This window comes from Idiotropiscis lumnitzeri, chromosome 1 (genome assembly GCF_059441095.1).
Source record: "Idiotropiscis lumnitzeri isolate Australia: NSW breed Sydney's pygmy pipehorse chromosome 1, RoL_Ilum_1.0, whole genome shotgun sequence".
NCBI classification, from domain to species: domain Eukaryota; kingdom Metazoa; phylum Chordata; class Actinopteri; order Syngnathiformes; family Syngnathidae; genus Idiotropiscis; species Idiotropiscis lumnitzeri.
The window spans coordinates 41,004,867-41,027,747 of record NC_142391.1 but is presented as its reverse complement, the minus strand read 5'-3'; the positions used below and the strand labels follow the sequence as shown (position 1 = coordinate 41,027,747).

Here is a 22,881-nt window from a genome sequence, read left to right as displayed (position 1 = left end):
CTCTGACAGCATCAACCGAAAATGAGCATTATCTGAGGCACATTTTTAAAAACAGCTCTTTTATTTGTGCATATGTGTGTGTGTGAATATATATATATATATATATATATATATATATATATGTATATATATATATATATATATATATATATATATATATATATATATGTATATATATAATAGAGCTGTTTTTAAAAATCTGCCCAAGATAATGCTCACTCATTTTCCCTCGCCTATTCGCCCTTCTTTTTGTGTTTCGCTCGTATTGTATTTTCCCAAAATATTTAAAAAATATATGCGGCCATATTATGGAAAAATGTGTTGTTTCAAAAAAATGACTTGATTTAGAGGCATTGCACAGACCCACGGGCACTCATACAAGCTACGTGTTTGGTTCGTGCGAGATAAACCAATGACAGCACGAGTTGATTAATCCTGTGAGCTGATTGGCTTCGCATCATCCCAGCATCTACCCATATTGTATCTGCCAGGCCCATTCACGTTAATAAACGACCGGCACTTTTGAACCACGTTTTGTTCTGAAACTCTCGGGTCACTCTTTAAGCGGTGAAGGTCATGTAAACAAAAGCAGGACGACGCAGCTATGATAGCAAAAAGAACAAAAAAAAAAAAAAGGAGACATCTTTAAAGTGCTTGTAATGAAGAACTCTTGTTGACACCGGCATGAAATTAACTTGCTTTGCGAGAACAAAACTGATCCATTAACGTGCCCTATTCTTATCTTTTGGTCACTCAAACAATTCTTGTCCTAAATCTGCAAATTGCATTGGAACAAAAAAAAAATGAGATAACAATTGCAAAGAACAATCGACAATGGCTGACTGGTGACTTGGCTTTCTTGAAATGACGTCACTTGCCGGAGATTGTCCAACATATACATTTTTGTTGCGTTGCTATGTTTCTAATTATGCAACTGGGTGGGTTGCGTTGAAAAAGATTAAGGTATGCTTAAAATAGTTTAAATTTAAATCAAGAACTCATTATTTTTCACAGCGTGAAAAAGAGTCAATATTTGCTTTCAAGGAACAGAACAGTTGATTTTTCAGAATCCGATTAGTCATTGTGTATAAGGAATTAAAGTGTCTGATTGTATCGGATTTCCTGAGAAAAAGGTTTCGGCCGATTAAGAATCAAAACATCCAGCCATATTGGACATTTTGGACGGCTTCACGTGATCCCTGCGACGTCCCGCGTGCTGTACACTAGATTCTTCTACTATTTGCAGGGAGTGATGATCAAATGCGGGAGGAAGGTCGACTGGTTAGCACGTCCGCCTCACAGTGCAGAGGTCGTAGGTTCGATCCTGGCTCTGGCCTTCCTGTGCGGAGTTTGCAAGTTCTCCCGTGCCTGTGTGGGTTTTCTCCGGGTACTCCGGTTCCCTCCCACATTCCAAAAACATGCATGGCAAGTTGATTGGACACTCTAAATGGTTGTTCGTCTATGTGTGTCATTGTTGAAATACTTAATTGGCTTAGACCGAAACAGGAAATGAAATGCCATCGATGTTTGCATTTTGATTCCTTAACGCTGACTAATCAAATGCTATAAAATGAATATTAACCGTTCTGTTCCTTTAAGTACGAAAACCAACTTAATGATTTTATTTTGACACACTTGAAATCATTGGTTTGCTCCATTATTTGAAATTAGTTCAGAAGAAGTTAAAAAAAGAGAATTATTTACATGAGACAAAGCTCAAATATTAAGTGTGATGGATGACTTCAATTTTCAGTTATCCCATGCTTGATAGAGTGAAACGGAGCGCGGGCTGGCCTTCCCCAAAGCTTCCCTGCAGCTGCCCTTTTTTTTCATTGTTGCTATTTCTATCCCTTGATGCGAAGCACTCCTCCCTGACATGACCCCCCCCACATCCCTCCCTAGTACTCCTATTCAGCTCATGTCTATCAACATTGAACTTGTGATCGTGGACTCTATTTCTCATTCCAAATAACTGCTGATTGTTTTTACACTTGGTACCTTCGCCGAGTACTTGCACGGCGCTTCCACTCCTAAGACATGCAGTAATCCTCCTCCACACACGCCACTGCACTAAACTTGAGAAGGCTGAGAAATCGCACACAGCTTGGAATCCTTTTTTAAAATTCTCATTGTAATAGCCGTAGATGATGGGGTTGATGCTGGAATTGGCAAAAGCCAGCCAATGAGCAAATGGAAAGATGTAACTGTTCAATCGTTCAAGTTGGTCTCTTTCCAAGCCTGCATAGTCTGTCATCATCATGAGAGTCCAGAGTGGTAACCAAGACAACATAAAAAGCAAGGTCACAAGGACCAGCATCTTTATTGCCCGAATTCTTTTCTGCGAAAACACTGGCTTACTCCGTCTCCTGCCCCTGACATGGATGTTGCCTTCTTGTGGCATTTCATTTGCAACCACTGATAAGCATAGTTTGGCACCAATGGTACCATACATAAGTATGATGACCATCAGTGGAACCAGGTAGATGTGAGCAAAAAGAACTGCAGTGTAAACCTTTGTCATCTTTGGATTGGCAAAGTTTTCATAGCAGGTGTAGAGAGGTAAAGTGTGGTTTAAGTCATCATTGTAGACCATGTAGTGCAAAGTGATTTCCTCCACAGTCAATGCAAGTGCAGCCGGACACATGATTGCCATTGCTAGGAGCCAGATCAAAACAATAGCGGCCTTGGCAGTCACTATGGTTGTCTTGTTGTGCAGATACACTATGCAGCGAAACCTGTTGGGGAAAAGAAGTAGGTGTTACAAAACAAAAACAAAAACACACAATTCACTCCAATGTGGGTGTCTATGGAGGCTCATTCTGGGGGTGCTCGGGTCTGTTCGGTTCTCCCCTTCCGATTACGTGCCCTGCTTCCCTTGGTGGCTCAGTGGTCAAACAAGCTCTAAAAAATTGGTCCCAATTTAGGAAGACCCTTGGTCTTCATGCTTTCTCACTTTTGAGCCCAATTGCAGCCAATCACTTATTTACTCCATCAGCAGGCTTTCGGGTTTGGCATGAACAAGGTCTAAGAAATTTGGATTCAGACGGGATTTTTTTCAGCTTTTCGGATTTGAAAGAAAGTTTCGGAATTGCCCCATCGCATTTTTTCTGGTATCTGCAGGTCAGACATTTTGTGCAAAGTATGACATCACACTTTCCTCGTAAACCTCCTTGATGATTTTTTTTTATCTATCGATCCCACTACCAAAGGTGTGTGGTCTAAACGTTTTCATTTAATTTGCAAACTGCATTCTCCATCTCTGGAAGTCATTAAAGCTGTTTGGGAGCAAGATTTCCAATTCAGTTTCACAGATGATGTTTGGGATTCCATTTTAAATCAGGTTCATTCATCGTCAATGTCCGCTCGCCATGCGCTTATCCAATTTAAAGTGGTTCACCGAGTCCACTTTTACAAAACCAAACTAGCACGTATTTATCCGACTGTGGACCGACATGTGACAGATGTCGTGGAGAACCTGCTCCCTCAGTCCATATGTTTTGGTCCTGTCCCTCTCTGCATACCTTCTGGGAATTAGTCTTCCAGACTTTATCTGAGGTCATATCTTGTAACATTGAGCTAAACTCCTTGACCGCCATTTTTGGGGTTGCCCCAGACCTTGACCTGTCGCGTGTATCTCAAAGACTGCTCTCATTCTCATCATTACTTGCTAGAAGATGTATTTTGTTGAGATGGAAAGATCCTGCTCCCCCTTCTCAAGTGCACTGGTTAAGGGACATAATGCAATGCATGGACTTGGAAAAAACAAGATTCACATTCCGAGGCACTGAAAATGGATTTTATAAGCCGTGGCGCCCCTTTCTGATGTTTTTCGAGAAACCTACCGCTGCTGTTTATGAGTAGACTTGTCATCTTCTTCTTCTTATTATTATTATTATTATTTTATTTACTTTATTTAATGATTTTTTTTATGAGTGCATTGTCTTGAGTTACGGCTCACTTTGGGCGTGTGTTCTTTTGCTGAATTTTACTTTTATTTTATATGAGTATTGTATGTACAATTTATCGTGTGTGCGTGTGGGTGTCCGTGTGTGAGTTCGCTGTCAGCGGGCTTGTTTTTCGAAAACGGATAAGTATACTTGACTGATTGTGTTCTTTGTCATTGCGGTTTTGAAAAGTAATAAAAGACATTTGAAAAAAAAAACAAAACACACAGTTCATACACAAAAGGCATGTAATGATCCCTTTTGAGAAGTCCGATCATTTTATTCTTCACTCAGTCGGGATTTAACCATTCACTCAAGCCCAGATTTGATTACATTTTTCATTTTTAGCTCCCAATTTTGATTAGATTATTTTATTTTTAAATCGATGCCATGCTTGTCTCTGTGCGCTCGTGCGGTGCTGCACCCATCCACAAACGCAATTTGAATTGATGTTTAGCCCAAGCGTGTGAATATTTATTATATTTTAGAACCAAAAACTATACACTATGCTGAATTGCACTAATTTCTATGAAACTATAAATACTAAAAGAAATACTTAACAAGCATATGTCACTTTACTTGGGCACCAATCCATTTTTTTAATGTATTGACTGAAATTATGTGAAAAAAATGAGGGAAATGTACTGTGCCAAAGAAAACTAAAATAAACAATTGAATTGATTTTTCATTTTGTTTTTATTTAAAAAAGTGTTGTTTTGCTTCTCTAACATGCATAATATAATCTACCCATTAAAAACGCGCACCTGAGCACCTCCCAAATAAAAATATATTTTTCAGCAATGTAAATGTGCGTATTCTAACGACCTAGGTATGTTATGTTTTATTGTTAGGTGTTGCTGTCAATATCCTAGGGCAGATGGGTCATGTTATGTTCCCCTGAGTGCTGATATTTCCAAGTTTATAAACGCAGCACAAGGTCATTATATCCCTCTAACCCTGAGGTATTATCCATTAATCCTGTTAGAGACACAGTGATCCACCGTGAACAATTTAAATTACTGCCAGCATGCTGAGTGAGATCCTGTATTCTTGGAGCAACCCGATAAAACACCTTGAAACAACATGCCGGACACGAATCGCATGTGGACTGGTTGGGCTAACCAGACCCCTTCATCTTTCTGAGGGCATCGAAGTAGTCCAGTGTTCCAAGATAAAGGACAAAAGCCACATTTATACACAGAGAGCCTGTATATGTGGGAGACAAAATGGCTTTGGAATTGTGCCCTTGATAAAATTAAAATAAGTGATTGATTTGCTGAGGGTTCACGAACACCACCATTCTGTTACGTATCGGTGATTTTTCCAATTGTCGATCAAGGTATCACTGCTGTCTTTAAACGCCACTTGAGCCTACTGTACTGGAGTAATAGAGCCACGGTGTGGATGAGTTTTTGTATTTTTGGGACTTTGGAAAATAAAATTTATGTTTAAAAGAACAACACTGTTGCCCTTTGTGCCTTGGTAATGCAACGTAGACAGTCCCAAAGTCATGGATTATTTTTCTATTATTTAGATGCACTAAGCATTTATTGCTTTTTGTTCATTTCTACAAGATGCCTGTTATAGTGCAGTCATTTTGTCAATTGGTGGAGTTATTACTCCATGCTGACTTTATGTGGATCCAAAAAGCCTTTTTTTGCTTCCGTGTCTTGGCTTTGATGAACAGTAAGTTGCTGGTTGTAGTGCACTTTGGAAAATAATAAAAATAATAAATAAATAAATAAATAAAATGCTCATGATCGAATCCATAATGTACTTCTGTGTAAATTGCACTTTGTCCCTGTTTTTTATATCTGTGACTTAGTGTTTTTGCTGCCTCCTTGTCTTGGAGAAAGATTTTTAATCTCAATGGCACCAACCTGGTTAAATAAGATTTTTTTAAAAATCACACTCTATGTATTTTTTTCATCAATTGTAATTGGATTCATGAGGTGGAGCGGTACAGATAATGGATGGATGGATGTTATTGTATTCATTTGATTAATTAGGAAGGTAGTTATTATTATTATCCTGTGTTCAAAATACCTTGTTTGTTGAGTAACCCAATATATTTGGGTAGCATCAAGCAAAGAAAATATTCGTTTTTGTTATTTTAAATTCCTTAAATTATATTGTATTGATTTAAACCATGCATACCAATAAAATAAAACATGGAACAAACCTTTCGACAGCTATTGCCACCAATGTGAAGACCGATGCAGACACAGACACACCCTGCACAAAACCACTCATCTTGCAGACGATGTTGGAAAAGGGCCAACCTGTAAAAAGAAAACTCACAGTCTGAGAATATAAAAATGTTATGTAAAAACTAAAACATTTTCTGTTGGATTTGAAGATGAAGTGGATATTTATGACTGTACGGTAGGATGAATAAACACCTCCAAGCAGTTAATAGTCTAAGGTGCACATGTAGTTAAATATTCTTCATACATTGTTAGCATCAATTGAAGCGTCAAGTCTTTTAGAAGATGATGCCAAATGCTTGAACTACATCAGCACCCCTGTATTGTAGTATTGATGAAGGTTGTGGAAAGTAATAAGTTTGTAAAAGGAGTCGTTCATTACTCGAGATTCCACTGTATAGAAAATGAATAGATGCTTGACAAGCCACACAACATTGTATGAAATGAGCTCAGCTTTGTCCGCAACCGCCATTAATGTTGGGATTCTTCTCATTGCAGTGGAGTAAAAATTCATTGGTTCAGCAGGCAGAATTGAAATTACTTTGAGGAAAAAAATATATTGGGACTGTTAAAATGTAACACTTGTTCAGTATTTACTGGGACTTATTGATTGCTGATGCGAAAATCAGCGTTCCTTTTTGTTCAAATTGAGCACTGTTGGTTTAGTTGCACCAGATGGAATTACAGGTCACAAGATGCACAGGTTGTCTAGAAGGATGCGCCTGTTCAGAATATTGACTAGCATTTCTGGAGCCAAAGCTACTGTATCCAGAGATCTAAATTAGCTGCTGGAGTGATGCTAGCCTGCGTTTAGTGGTCGCAATGCAGACTAGCATCACTCCAGCAGCAAATTTTGATTTACGACAGATAATATTGTATAGATATTACCTGTTATGAGGTTGTCCACAAGTGTTGTTGGGATGCAGAAGATACCCACCAGGAGGTCACTGATAGCCAGGTTTAAGATGAAGAGGTTAGTGACCGTGCGCATATGATGGCTTCTCAGGACAATCATGCACACCAGAATGTTCCCCACCGTACACAGCAAAAAGATAAAAAGATATGCCAGGATGTAGCTTGTAGCCACATACAGGGAATGTTGGTAATAGGGGAATAACGTAATGTTCATGGATGCTAGTCTGAATTTTGTTGTGTTGTTTGATCCAATTCCGATCACCATTTCATCTTGCAGGTTGTCCAGTTGTTGCATTCTTTCCTGGAGAATAAAAATAGATGTGGCAACGTGATGAGAAATATTTAAGTAGCACTGATACCAATTCTAACTGCATTCTTAACCAATGAAATGTGCTTGTCAAGCTTCTCCCAATACTTATTGGTACAATTGCATATGTCATACACTGTGGCATTGTTGCCGTCGAGACAGAAAAGAACATAAAACGGCTGGAAAAAAAATCAATGTATTCAATTTAGGCGGGCAAGCGATGTTATTCGTCCATTTGTAAGTTGTCACATGGCTTTCATGTGCTATCTTTAATCGGGGACCCTCTGTAACACCTCAATGGTGACAAATTAAATATGTAATATATTTTTGTGTCATTTCATAATAATTTAAGTTTAAATATCGCCTATTTTGCCGGGTGTCCTTTCCATTTGGAGCCATACTTGGTACCAAAAATACTCGATTACACTGGCTCATAGTTAATAAACTAAAGAGCCACATAAAGAAATGTAATACTTTGATGGTTCATCAGTTTTTCACTTCAGACGTAATGCATAAGCAACTTCCATATTGTGTTTTTACGTATTTACATTAGTTTGGGTTTGGAGAGGGCAAGGGCGACGTGCTTGAGACAGACAAGTTCGTCTTTGCATCTGCAAAATTGTGAAGCATAAGAATGTTGAAATTTGATTTTAATTTAATCCCACATGAAACCGAATGCATAATCCATTCCTTCCCACTCCGAAGATTGATTATAGTCATTGTCATCATTTAAAAGTAGTGGCATGTGCGTCTATAACATGATTTGTTTTGAATCGCTTCCTTATATGTTACACATAATAATTCATACATTGTATTTTCGGGTCACCCTCTGTACACATTACGACTCACTGTCACGGGGAAATAGAAATAGAAATCCCTTTATTGTCATTGTACTCAAGTGTGCAACGAGATTAGAGGGCTCCCCTCTCCAGTGCAATACAACAATAATACAGACAAATATATAAATTAGATAAATAAAGAAGACAGTGCAATGGAAGTGTTTCACACAAAGCTAAATGTGCAAATTCTTCAAATGCCAAGTGAAAGATTGGTTCAGATAGTGGAATTTGAGGAACAACATGGCTATTAAATACAACCTGGAAAATCTGACTTATTATTCCCTCTCCATGCAGGCTATGCTTATTAGTCTTCAAATTTTGAACCAAAACAATAATTCACTTGCAGGCGTGAGGCATGAACTAATTATAGCTGTCTCCCGGGAAATATGAAATGTCAAAATGACACAGAGGAGAAAGCCATCTGAGTTATTGAGTTTTATTTTGCTCAAGGATATTTTAACTGCTAAATTGTTACAGAACTCTTTGGAAGTCCTAATTGAAAACTCTAATTCCGATCCAGCATTATTGTCTGGATCTTTTATTGTGGGTTGTATGTGGTGCTTGACATTCTCTCTGTGCTTTTGAGGGCTCACCTGAGGATTGGAACTTCCTAACAGAGGTGAAAAATATTGGTCAGGTTCACTGAAGAAATTAATTCATTGTGATAAGCAAGCACTCATCAGCAGTGTGAATGCGTGCAGGAAATTGGTCCCAAGTTAGGTAGGTAGACCGAAGGATCCAGGTCCCCTCTTGGCAATTTATTAAAACAAAAAAAAGTCACATTTAAGTCAAAGACCTTAAAAGATAAAAATCTGGTCATTTATTTTTCATTAAAATGTCCAGAAATAAGGGTTCCCTTTTGGTCAGTCAAGGCTGATAGAGCACTCTTGGTAAGGAAAGCGTGTGTGTTATGTTCCTTATATATATATGCAAAAAAAAAAAAAAAAAAAAGGTGTTGAACCGTCAAATCATTTTTATTTTCCCTCATGGGGTCATCTTCCAACCCAGAGGTCGGGGGTGTCATCCTGGCCATTGTGACCATGTTGCAGTGCCCGTGAGTAAGATACTGAACTTCCAGTTAGTTAATTATGCAGTAATAAAAACCTACAAGGGTAGCACAAGGGGTGGGCCATATACATTTGTTTTCAAGGCAACATGCGGTGACGATAGTTTTGGCGGTATGGGAAGTAATTATTGAACAAAATGGAACAACAACAGCATTTTCATTGCACACAATATTCAAGCCACCCTTTCAATTGAAATGCAAACAACGTGCAAATATAGTGCGACTGTATAAGTGACACAGCTTGAAGTGGAAATGACAACTGCCAAGATAATGTTTTCTCTGTGGGGTGTCAATGTACCACAACTGATTGAAACTTAATGAACAAATAAAGAAACCAACGAACATTTGAGAATACTTGTAAACGAAACCAACAATAGCACGCTTACAAAAGTCATTGGCGACATCACCTGCTAAAACACACCTGTTTGTGCCCTTGCAGATTGCATGGGTCCAGAAAGTCGAACATTTTCTCAGATTGTAGAGGCAAAAAAAAAAAAAAACTTCGCTGATGATATGGTAACAGCCTGTTTGTGGGGTTATGCTTCGTACATGCTCAGCAAAGGAGTATTGAAAAATATTTTTACCCTGTGATCGTGTATTTTAGGCTCCAGCACTCTCCTGTGATCTTTGTTGAAATTGACACATGGACACCCGATAAACAACCCTTTCAATATTTTCCTACCACCTTTTCACAGTGGTTATTTTGTCATGACTGCTTTGATTTTGCCTTGAATCGCATGTGAACTTGCTTGAGAGAGTGATATTCAAGGTGATGTTTGCCAAATTTGACCTGCTGCCATGGTGGATTCCGATTCGAATTTTGCACATTTAAAGAAGTAGAAGATGTTATTGCTGCATTTGAAAAGATGCAAAGTGTATCTCTACTGGTGTAGAGATACACGAACCTTCAAGGCAGGCCACAAATAAGTGAATGTCCCTTATAACACAGCTCTGAGGATTCGGCTTAGGATGCTATTTAGTGATGTAACAAACGAAGCGCAGCTTCGGGAGCAAAAGTGGGCGTGTCAAATGAAGCCCCGTTTTGGATCGTTTGTCTGTGTTTGTGTGGATGACGTCATTAGTTCATGCAACGTAGCAGTGAGTTTTAACACAGGAGACTGTGCGCTGCTTTGCAGGTGTTTTTGGCGTTTGTAGTTAGCTGAATAATAGAATAGATAGAAAATAATACTTATGGTGCAGAAATACTTTCAGTCATTGGTTCTTTACGTACGCCTGTTCCATGCCATCACACAGTTGCTCATTTGGCACAGTTGGTCGAGCGTAATGCTGTCAGTCATGCAGTCTCGGGTTTGAGCCCATCAATCATTTTGACAGTTTTAAATTCATATTTATTTAGGATTATTCATAAACATACTCATGATGTTATAGTTCTTACTTATTTCGTATTTGCACGACACATCTACTGCTTAACGTGCATTGCAGTTCCTAATGGTCGTTTTGTCACCGTATCGCCTACAATCTCGATTTCATTGTGTGACTTACTGCTTGATGACGCCATGTGCAAACCAATTCACTGCAAAGCCTCAATGATTCATGAAGCTTCATTTTGGCGTATTGGGACATTCTTTTATAATATTTAAAATAATTTCAACATTTCTTCTGCTTCCACTGTATTTCAGGTGTCAGTGGAGAGCAAATGTGAATGAAGCAGCAGTTATGGGTAAATTCAGTGAATAGGTAAAGCAATAGTGATTCGGGAGCCTTCATTTTGCCCGTCACAAGTGCTTCTGTCGATAACAGCCTATTATCAGTGACAAAATGAATTGAAATGAGACCGAAGCGAGGCAGGAACCACGGACACCACATGTCTACGAGTATGTGTTAATTTACTGCTTGCACTGCATTTGTTGTTGTATTATTGCTGTTTTCTGTTTTACTGTATGTAAGGTGCTTTGTTACAACTAGAGCTGCTGTGAAATGCGCTATATGAATTGTCTTGTATAGTATGACTAGCGGCAAAGCTATCCGTTTCACGGCAGGCCAGAAATTCCTCACATTACCCATTGACGCATCAGAGTTGTTCACGGCAAAATAACACTGCTTTTTTTCGTCGCAAGGTGTGTGTCTGAGGAGTGCTACAGCAATGCTCGCTTGAAACTTGGTCACTTTGAAACCGAACAACCCGAGCTGTTTTCATGTCCTCCTCATGTGTCTTAATTCAGCCTGCTCATATTCGGCTTTGTGTTTAACCTCTATGCTGTGTTTGGTGCATGATATTACGGATTATGTCAGCACATCTCTGCAGTGTCCCATACCCGTTTTGGCACCCCCTGGAGTGCCTGGCGCCCTTAACATCTGCGGCCCTGCCTTCAAAGGCATTTGAGATCAAGTTCTTATGTAAATTGGGCAATAACTTCAGGTGTGCTTGTACTAATGAGAGGTTTCTCCGTAGGTGTCAGACCAAACGTTTGTGAATAAATTATGTTCTACAGTTAAATTGTATGCATTTTCTAACCAATTAACAGGAATGTGAGAGCCATAAATGCAAAGGCCACCATGGGAAGGATGAGGTTATCTTACACATCAAGAGGAAAGCAGCAGAGAGAAAATGTGAAGATTAATATTATGTTTTAAGAATTTAGTCAATATGAAACAAGACCGTGCGTGCTCAGGTTTAAGTCCAAATTGGTTTTACCAAATTACGTGTGTTTGTATGTGTTTATGTCCCCACAATCCGATAATTCATATATAACGTGTTGTGATGTGTTAATTTCTCCTGGCTTCATTAACTGTTTGGAACGTCCAGTTGCAGATCAATAACATTTCTTGATAATGTTCCCCTTTTATTGACATGATTACTTCATGATTTAACCACAATTTATTTCTTGATCATGCAAGTCCTATGAAAGTATGTTTAAAACATTTATTCAAAGTACTTGTGTATGATTGTCCTCCACTACGAGGGTATACATACACACTGCATCGTGTTTTGATGTTCGACATAGCATTAAACATACACACTTTGTAGCGATACAATACACGAAAAATAATGGTACAGTCGGTATGTTTCATGCATACTTTAATATGAGGACCAGAAGCTGAGTCAATATTTTATTTTTTGTATGAAAAAAAATCGACCTCGTCTTTGCTATCTGGGGCCCTCGACTAGGAACATCGGTCGGAAATGCACTCTGACGCCCGTGCACAACTCTGAGCGTGGTTTGTGTTCTGGGAGGATGAGTGCTGCGCTCGCTTTCATTTACGAACGCAGCCAGCACTTGCTCACCGTGTCCCAGGTCGTTTTTGGTACACGTTGAAAACCGAACGACAAATTTAAGCAATACTATGAGTTCCCTAACGGTCACAGTGAACCGGTGCGCGCTTGGAAAATATATTTCCGAACGCGCCCATCGTTTATACGACGGTGCTGGCTGGCAAGAGCCTCAATTTCGGAGCTCAACAACACACGCGCACACCGAAGCGGGATTTTTCACTTTTTCCGTCAGTCTATGGAAACTTCAAGGCGCCGCTGTTAAAACACTACAACCCGTCAACACTGTGCCACAGCTCACAAGAAAGCAATTAAAAGGAAAACATGATACCCTGTCAAATTCGTAATTAATCATTTAAAAAAAATAGTAAGCGTGTGTAACCGCGTCTTTCAACGTAGCCAGGTTAAATACACTAAACTCCCCATAAAAAAGTTAAATAACTAAATAAATATACATTATATATATATATATATATATATATATATATATATATATATATATATATATATATATATATATATATATATATATATATAATCAATATCAATGTTGTTGTTATATATCAATATTGAATTTGCTTACCTTATCGATAGGGGTAATTTGGGGAGAAAAAACACTGCGGATTAAAGCCTTCAAAATGAAGGGAAAGCAAAGACTATCTGCACAGTGTCAATCAGAAAGAAATTCTCCACTGATTGTATTAGCCACCACCCAGTACTTTATTTACTGGCTGCGCTTTCCAATCTGAGCAGTGGGGGTGGCCACTGCCTGGGTGTACTTGTATGTTGTGATGACATTTAAAACTGTCATCACAGTGAGGAGTCAGATGTGCGCCAATTTAAACGTGACATACTAAATTATTTGAATACGTATTTTCATATCCAAGTAGATTTGTGCCTCCTGTTGAGGTGACATAAAAACATCACTCAATATAATAACATGAGAGGGTAAAAATATTGAGAAACCCCAAGAAGGATTCTGTGCAATATTGCTCAATTGCAAAACAGCAATTATAAACAATCATCTAATGGTCTCAAGTAAAGCTTTAAACGGGGAATAAAAAATGCTAGACCATAGATCTCTCACTTCAAATTTTTTATTTATAGCGCAACATAAAACAATATTGTGGTATTTTACCAAATACACTATGTTTTCACATAATACACCATACACAGCTACAAAGAGAGAACAAAATCACTTTTTTACATACTGCATCCTTAACATGGAAAATAAAACAAGAACAATTGAAAAACTCGAAAAGGAATGTAGCTGCCAGATATGTGGGTCGATTATTTATTTATTTTTATTTTTTTAATTTTTATGACTTGGTTGTTTTCCCCAAGTTTTGGGTTTCATCAGATTAGGTGTTTGATTGACTTGTAAAAGTAGGCCATGCACAGTGTGATGCAAATGTCTAAATATGTGCGTGTGTCCACAACAGACGAAATACACAAACAAGTAGAATTAAGGAGTTAAAAGAGGCAGTAGACATTTTCTATTTGTCTTGTTCAAACATATTCGCAATCTCCACAGGAACATTTACAATACCATCCTTGAAAAGGTCATTTCTATGTGATGTACCAAACATAAAATGCATAATGAATTGTCGCCTAAGAATAAAGGAGTTCAAGTACAATATGGAATGAAAAATAAAAGTTGAGTGTCTCTATATGACAAAACAGAATGCCTATTAATTTCCTATACCACTTGTACTCAACAGAGTTAAGGGTAGAAAAGCTTGTGCAGCATTTCCAATAAAATACAGCACCAGGGAAGTTTGAGCTTCTGAATTGTCTTGCCGTTTTCAGAGGCGCAGAAATAACTGTGGTGATCCAAGTAATAATTTACACAGTGACATTAAGGTGTTGCGTTCTAGCACCTGCTCCCAGAGCCTAACCAAAATTGTACATATTTCAAATACTTCCACCATTTGTATGCAAGTATGTGATGTAGTTTGAAAAAACACTCAAAAACATGGGTGATGGATGACAAAATAAGTAAATCACAGACTCGGAACAAGGAATTATAAAAAAAATGATTTTCACAAAAAAATATCCTGCAGACTGCATATTTAAGATGAGAAGTATATTAAATAATACCTTAATCACAGGTAGAATGAAACAAACAGTAAACACGCCCGTCAGTCTCTTACTGTACTGAGCCTGAACGTCAAGACTGAACTGGAAAGGGAAAAAAAAACAGCTTCAGTGTGGTTTAAGGTGACAAACCTGACCTACCAGCAACTTTAAAGCTCACTAATTAAGGTGTGGTCTCTTTAAACTTTAGATGGTTTTAGTTTGGATTCGGTAAAAAAAAAAATTATAATAAAACTAACAGAACACTTGCATTCAAGTCAGTTTTAGCACTAGGGGAGTTTTGTCACAATTGGCGGAAAAAAATTTGGCAAACTGAGTGACTTGAGGTGATCCTGTTGTTTTGCAAGTTTAAGGTTTGCAGTAAAAGCTTGCTATTCTCCATTTTTGTATTTGAAAAAAAAATGGGCGTTTTAGCTTTTGCAAGTAACGTTTTTTTAACCAGTTACATGCTGACTAAGGATACAGTTACAGTACTTGTGAGAGTAGAACAAATAGTTACTAAGCATACATGTACACACAAAACACTGGGAACAAGTGTACTGTTGTCAAAATACCCCCTACACAGTTAGGATTCACATACTATCCTCACCAGTTAAATAGTTTTACCTAAATATTTTACTATTTACATTTGTATCTCTCTTCAGAAACAAAACAAAACAAAACAAAAACTAACCTTCAAGTTGTCAATAATCGTCTTTCTTTTTGTCATGAAAATCAAGTTTAAAAGTGCTTTTATAAATCTGTTCTTCTCTATGTACAATTTAGCTATATAAAAATTGAAAAAAAAAAAGGAACCCAAAGACAATCATTATTATCACCATAAATAAATACAAGCAAACAAAAGAAAAAGGGTAAAGTGATTGTGGAGACCTTGAGCACACAGAGGTACATGCATGATTCTATGCCCTCAGTAGCAAGTTGTGATTGTGACCGGTGTCTCTACAGCGCGAGGTAGAGAGCTGGAGATGAACAAGGTCTTTTCACAGAAGAAACGTATCATGACTTCAAAAACAGCCCAGCAACCGGGAGCCAGCCTGCATGCAATTAGAACTGTTCACTCATTTGGACTTGTTTGTGACGAAACCACGTGTCCAGGTTTGATGCAGGGCTGATGGGGATGAAATCAAAACATGCAATTCAAGAGACGCCATCCACATGTCTCACTCTTTGGCTCATGGACACAAACGCACATATATGCAAAGTGAGAGGGTGATTGCTTTGATGCTTTCGGTACCAACTCCCAGAAGCCACGCCGCTTGCCTAAGCTTGTTCCATCACGAATGGGAAACAAACACGAAGTTTACGAGGTGCCTGCAGAAGGACCCGTCGTGCTCTGCTCGAAGATGACAGCACCATGCAGACGAGACGATGGGCCTTCACAGTAAATCAAGTGTAGTAGGAGAGCACCAAAGTATATGCGTGGATCACCGAAAGTACTTCTTTCACTTTTGCTCTAAACCAAGTTTTCTCCAGAATCGTTTCGCATTTGAGCTTCGATGGGACAAAGATCATCGCTGCCTTTGGTGAACCTGTCAGAGCTCAGCGAACTGTCCACGAGCTTGGCCGCTGAGGGCTCATGCAGCAAGGAAAGGCGATACCGGCTTCTGAATGGAACGCAAGTGTCAGAACATGCAGCTTGGAAAAGGCAGTCAAGTCTGCCCTCTAGAGTTCGCACCTCAAAGTGATCACTCCTTACTGAGGAAGCAAACGTGATGTAACCATTACAGATCTGGGATCAGGTGGACTGAGCAAACAAGATAAGCACAAAAAAAGCACACTAGTTGTGGTGTCGTAGATGGGCTAGGAAATATTTCCCCTCGCATACTACATGACCTCGATTTCAGTTAGAGCACCGAAGTATAGCAACAAGTGCCACAAAGAGTCGTGGAATGAAAATCCATCAGAGCTGGAAGTTGAGCACCAGTCAAAAGCTGCTGGGGTGTAGAATAGGAGGAGGAGCACACTAAGAAATGACAAGAGACGCAACATTCTAAAGTGGAAAATGCACATGGCTCTCATTTCGAATTCTGTTCATAATCTTACTTCTTTTTTGCTTATTATTTTCATTGGAAGTCAAAGGTTTTTTAGTTCACCAGACAAAATAAGAACCAAGTTTTCTAGGAAGGAGGAGATACCACTTTGCAGTGGATTTTCTAATTCTAACCAATTCTATTTTTTAAAAATACAATGTTTTAGTCAGTGTCCTGTCAAAAACATGAAGGGCATTTCTGCGAGTAGAAGTGCCAAATGATGTTTTAGTTCCAGTCCTAAATGGAAATTTGTCACAATTTTTAGGGAGCCCAATGTGAAGCTGAAACCTTTTTCAGGATAATTTTAGTTATCCACTGCCCTAACTTGTACTACTGACGTTGCGCTCTTGTCAGGCCAATAATGACTCCTCCTTTTAATACAGCTGGAAGATTGCCAAAGAAAAGAGAAGGGAAAAAAGTCTGACCGATTCAGACTGGCTTAAACTATAACACTCACATCGTTAATAATAACATTATTGAAAACAAAAAACAATTCTCCATCATAATACCTGTAATAACAATATTAACAGTAACAATTGCAACCATAATGACATTGATAATAATAGCAATATTTAGAATCATCAACATTCTATAAACAGGAAAAAGCAATGGAGTTCCTCTCCAAGGGAAGAAAGAGGAAGAGCACCACAAGCAGCGTGTCGAATGCTCAACCGCTGCCTGACATGAGGTAAAAAAACAAAACAAAACAATAAAAGTGCACCACTTAAGAGTGTGGACTGCAGAAGGAGATGATGGAGGGATGGCAGACCGTGTGACATGGGAGAGACATTCATCTTGCGTATCCCTCTGTCTGGCACCACCATTGCTCCACTGGCGCGCGATCGGTCTTTCGGTGGCTGACGTCACACAAAGCGGCTGTAAGGCCCAGTGAGGAGCGTGGAGGCATAGGGAGACACGTTAACCATTGAGGTGGTGTGGAAAGTGGGAGCTAGACGTGTCACTGGCCCCTCTCTTTTTTCTATCGATTGTCCAGCTCCTGACATGGCCCCTGCCGCCTTGGCCCCCCACTTGCGTTTCTTGCTCAGCGCCTTGATTTCATCCTCGGAGAGGCCCAGGAGAGCTGCTTCCTGCTGCCTCTGGAGCGCCCGTTCTGCCAGTATCTTCATTTTGGCCTCCCACAGTGCCAAGCCGTGCATGGGCTGCTGGAGGTTTTTGTGCTGATAGAAGACCAGAGAGATGCGAGAGGGGTGGGAGCGATCTGGCTTTGTGAGCGGAGTGGTAGCATGTAGTTCCCGACGGGCACATTCAATTAGTATGGACCCATGAGCCGGCGCAACCGCTACGCCCCCAATGTTGGGGTCGAGGAAATTGTGCTCACTGTCAGACCACACCTCGTCGTCGTCTTCCTCGCGGCCCTTGGTGCTCTCAGCATCGCTCTCAGCTCGACTTGGGTCCCAGCAAGCCTGATCTGACTGTTGCAGGGCATCGGGGAAGAGGCGTCCCTCAGGGGCAGGGGATGGTGTATTGCCTGCAACTGAGCCTCCGCAGGATTTCCAGGCTTTCTCGTGAACCCCGAGGGGAGTGGAACAGCGAATTTCAGTCGTTTTGGACCACATCTTGTCTGGGTAGGCGCCGGCAGGATTGCTGTGCTTCAAGCCAGGGCTGTATGCGCCGTGTCCCAACGCCCAAGGGTTTGGCTCGGGACTCGGGGCAGGGCTTGCCCACTGCCTGGGAGTGGCAGGCTGCGGTATATGTGAGGGAGATTGAGAATTGCCAAGATGTGGAAGTAAAAACGGGTGAGTGAGACCTGGCTGTGGCGTACCCGGGTGAGGGGTGCTTGGGCGTGGGGTGGATGGACGTGGAGATCCTTGGTGTATGTTACCCCGGGCGCCTAAATGTGGGGAAGAGGAGGGAGGTACGTGGGGGACCGGTGAGGCAGCAGAGGACGCCATCCGCGTATCTGAGCCAAGGACTGATGCCCACGGCTGGGGGTATGGAGAAGATTGCTGCTGGCAATGCTGGTGGAACATCTGCTTTTCCTCGTTAGAAAAGCAGTCTTCGGGGCATTGTTTTGGATTTTGATCCCGTTTTGTGGGAACAACAGCGCCATTGAATTTGTTTCCTGGCCAGGTGCTAGGTTGAGGGGTGGTGCTAGGCGTGCTGGCGCCATCTTGACTCGGCCCGGTGCCCTCACAGACTGGCATATCCATTGGCTCCTGCTTGATGACTGGAGTGCCTCTATTTGAGGACTCAGAGGAGACAGAAGAAGGGCGTGACTGGTTGTAGTCTGAAGACTGGCTATTAACTGGGTTGGGTTGCTCTATATGGCCAGGATAGGAATGGGCTAGTCTAACCTGAAGGCTGTGAATGTCGGGCTTTTTGTCACCCTGGAACGCCATCCTGCCTGTTTTGGACAAAGAGCTATTGCGACCCTCGTAGGTCCTCATCTTGGGTGCGAAAAGTGCATTGGAGGGGTAGTTGTAGAAACCATAGTGTGATGCTGGCAGAGTGTGGTTATAGCCGTTTACTGGGTCTCCTGCTGGGGGCGGGCCAGTTGTGGGGAGGCCTCCCCTTGCATAGAAGGCAGGATGTGGGCACATGGTCTTGATTGCATCTGCTGCTTGCAAAGAATATCCATCCACTAATCCGTTGAAAGGCTCCTTTTTAATGATGGGCTGAACCTCTTGTTTTGGAATTGCTGGAAGTAAAAAAAAGAAAAAAAACAAGCACATGAAGCACATTTGGGCCGAGCATTCAAAACTAACAACATGATTCTGAATACAATTGAAATACTGTATGTAAAGTAAACAAGCCGAACCTTTATTGCCTGGGTGCTGATTAGACTGACTCAAGCACACTTCCGTCTGAACCACTGTCTTCTCTGGCGTTTCCGCTGCCTGTTGCTGGAGTTTACTCTTCTTCTTCTCCGATGCGGCTTTCTTGGCATCCAGACGGCGCTGTCGACACGACTTTGCCGGTTCGGGCAACTTGCGTACTTCTCGGCGGAAAGCCTGAAGCACCTGGATGGCTCCTGTCTTCATCTTGAGCTGCTGGCCCTCCTCGCTGCCAAATTCGTCAGTGGTGGACATTTTGTAGAGAGGCAAGACATGGAGCTGTTCATCCGGAGGGATTTCCCCCACCATGCGGTTGTCCTCCTTGGTCAACGTGCACACCTAAAAGTGAGTCAGAAAGGAAGCACAACTTAAAATTGTCATCGGGTTCTAAACAAGTCTCACAATATTAAAGACCATACCACTGTGCAACCATTGTAAAGGTTGTGCTGGTCCTTATGGGCGTGGGCGCAGAAGTCCAAGCAAGCAGTGACTCCTGCAAATGGTCTGCCTGCCTTCAAACCAAGCCTGCAGTCTGAAGCCTTTGTCTCTGATTGACACTGGCGGAGATGACATGAGAATTGCAAAAGAAATGACATTTTCATTTTGTCATCAAGAATTTGTAATTCCAGTATTCAGATGCATATTTGTCTGCAGACAAACCTGGTTACTGTAGGCTTGCGGTGCCAGCTTCTTGTACAATGGAGCCACTTCAGTGGCCAGATTCTGGAATTGATCCCTGAGTTTGTCCTCCTGATCGGACAAAAATGTAGAGACGTATAAACCAGGTATGCAACACACTCGAAACTACATCACATAAATATTGACGTCATAAAACGCAGGCGTACCTCTTCAGGGCGCTCTCCTTGTAGCCGGAACTTGCGCGGTGTTTTGCTTCGGGCGTATTTACAACCATTAAAGTACATGCTCCAAGAACAGCCAAAGGAAAAGGAAGCGCCACAAGTGTCGGGGTCCTTGCCTTGGCATGCACACGTACGACTGCAGGGGGAGACAGTGAACACATCTTCACAATGAATTAAGATTACACATTTCATGACAGCATAGCTCTGGAAACTGAAGACGTTAAAACAAAGAATGAGCATAAAGGAGTATGCGGATTTCACTAGTATCAATGTACTTTCTTTTTAGTACGCTTATATGAGATTTGGAGCAAAAAAACAACTTGTCTTAACGCATCAGGATGGCCGAGTGGTCTAAGGCGCCGCGTTCAGGACCCAGTCTCCCCAGGAGGCCTGGGTTCGAATCTCGAATTTCCCCATTGTGGGACTAATAAAGGCATTATTATTATTATCATAAGAATTGCTATAATGATCTATTGGAGGTCACAATATATTTCAAGCACGTCAAGTTAAGCCATCACATGGGACAAGCAAGTCATAAATCATGTTGTACGATCTTATTCAGTCACAACAACATATTGTATGTGGGAGCGGTAATTAAACGGCAAACTTTCTGCTGTTCGATTACGCTTTTCAGCTGCAAATTTCACTACTTGCAGCTTTGTAGTCCGCAGAAGAAGATTCTCTTCAGGGGTATTTCTGTGCAATGTTCTCAGTTGTCTTTGTAAGGAGTATGTAATCGGTGCATAAGTTTAGATTCCCTCTCGTGAATTTTTTTCCCCATGTATAAGATACGGGACCAACCAACCTATGAAAAAAAAAACTGCAACCTATATGTATAGTCTAGAAAATCCGGTAAAATTTGAGCGTAAAATATTTTGCGTAAAATGCTCAGTGTGAATTTTACACTGAATATTTTACGCTTAAACTTTACTGGAACCAAATATAGTTTTTTTTAAGACTAAAATGTTTCTGTGTAAAATTACTAAAAATGTGCAGTGTGAGAACAAGATTTTTAGAAAAGTTTTTTTTAATACTTTGAAATACCTTAATCATATGTATGGAGCATAGTTTTTAACCCGCGTTTAAAAGCATTTACACATTATTGGTATGTTTTAGAATCTTTATTCATGGATATCATTCACTGTGATAACACTGGTCAACAAACATGTTGCTGCCAAGAAACAGTTTAAAGAGATTGCTTTTATCCTTTCTCAATAATGTATGTAAATTGGTTGCCATCTTGAATGGTCACAGATCCCAAACATGTGATCAACGCAATTTTAAGCAGATATGCCAATGGCGCGTAGTGTGCGGGAAACAGCTCGAGTGCTCTCAGCTTTAGGGACGGTGTGGGTCGTGCATGGAAGGAGTACACACTTAGAATGAAAACAGAAGAAAGTAGCAATTGAACATTATCAATATATGAGCAGTGCTATATTACCGATATTAAATATTCGATATTTGAAGGAATATAACGGCAGAGGTTTTTGCTAATTTCCCGTTAGCATCTGAAGGGGCTATCACATTGACTTCAAAAGAATAACGAAGCAAGTTTTGCAAAAATGTTATGTGTGTAATTGTTTTTGTTTTGTGTTTAGTTTTACAGTAAACCCCAACTGGGGTATTCAAGTTGCACTTAAAAATCTCAGACTAAAAATAAAACAGACATGTCCTTCTGCACTGCAAACTAGTTGCATTTTTGTCAAAATAAATCCCCTCGTGCTACTTACTCATCATTGAGACCACAGCGTCTACTGGTGGGGTTGCCAAATTTAGTGAGAGTGTCGCTGATCTCACGGTACAGGGTGTCAGCCATAGACCTTGGGACACCTTCCCATGCCATGATTAGGATGATGATGACTGCATTGGCACAGTGATGGCCTGCACGATGACGCACCAGACACAAGAGCTTTTCTTTCTCGCTCCCACGTCGAATCACCTGATGGCAGTCAGAGTTGATCAGTTTTAGTCTCGGGACTTGTACAGATAAACACTTGGAATTGTAGTCCTGACACATTGTCCATCTCTTAAAGGGGCTGTGAAGTCACTTTTTTTCTTTATAATATGTTCTATGTGACCCCATTAATTTAAATACGGAATTCTGATTAATACTTAATAATTAATAATAACTTAATAATTGTGGAATTTGAATTAAGATAAGATATGCCCTCATTTATATAAATAACGGAAATTATGAAAAAGGTTTGCCCTAGGTTAAAATGTGTTGTCATGAACCAGAACACCAAACAATTTATCGGAATCAGACATCTTTGTTGTTTACATTCGCCTCAAATGCTTTTAGGTCGGAAATGGGACAACCCGAGTCCAATAACTCAGAATTCCCACCTTCCTCGAATGCAGCATAAGGGCACAGGTGAAGGCCAATAATGACTCACGTGTTTTCTGGGTTTGATCTAAAATCCTAAAATAAAAGACTAGAGAACGTAACCTCTCACCTGCTTTGAATCGAATTGATTTGGTCATTTTGATAAGATGTCATGAAATCCATCCATTCTCCATTCTCACTGGGGTCACAAATGTGCTGGAGCCTATCCCAGGTGACTTTGGGCGAGAGGCGATGTACACCGT

At 40.4% G+C, this 22,881-nt stretch overlaps 2 protein-coding genes across 6 annotated transcripts in view; both read right to left on the bottom strand.

Moving 5' to 3' along the window:
- Window positions 1–208: 208 nt before the first annotated feature.
- On the bottom strand, window positions 209–13,188 carry npffr1l2 (neuropeptide FF receptor 1 like 2). The gene is given in 5 exon segments (XM_088306566.1): window positions 209–1,887; window positions 1,889–2,735; window positions 6,127–6,226; window positions 7,040–7,367; window positions 13,094–13,188. Coding segments are annotated over 4 exon segments (1,407 nt in total). The 5' UTR covers window positions 7,362–7,367; window positions 13,094–13,188; the 3' UTR covers window positions 209–1,749.
- A 403-nt stretch (window positions 13,189–13,591) lies between these two features.
- The window catches only part of tet3 (tet methylcytosine dioxygenase 3), a 35,094-nt gene continuing 25,804 nt past the window's right edge, over window positions 13,592–22,881 (bottom strand). For all 5 annotated transcript variants that reach the window (XM_088301070.1, XM_088301063.1, XM_088301079.1 and 2 more), the window contains 6 exons: window positions 22,023–22,231; window positions 20,278–20,428; window positions 20,093–20,182; window positions 19,852–19,989; window positions 19,417–19,771; window positions 13,592–19,296 (listed from right to left, as the gene is read on the bottom strand). In XM_088301070.1, the coding sequence (XP_088157196.1) occupies window positions 17,501–19,296; window positions 19,417–19,771; window positions 19,852–19,989; window positions 20,093–20,182; window positions 20,278–20,428; window positions 22,023–22,231 (2,739 nt within the window). In that variant the 3' untranslated portion in view covers window positions 13,592–17,500. The remainder of the gene's footprint in view (window positions 19,297–19,416; window positions 19,772–19,851; window positions 19,990–20,092; window positions 20,183–20,277; window positions 20,429–22,022; window positions 22,232–22,881) is intronic.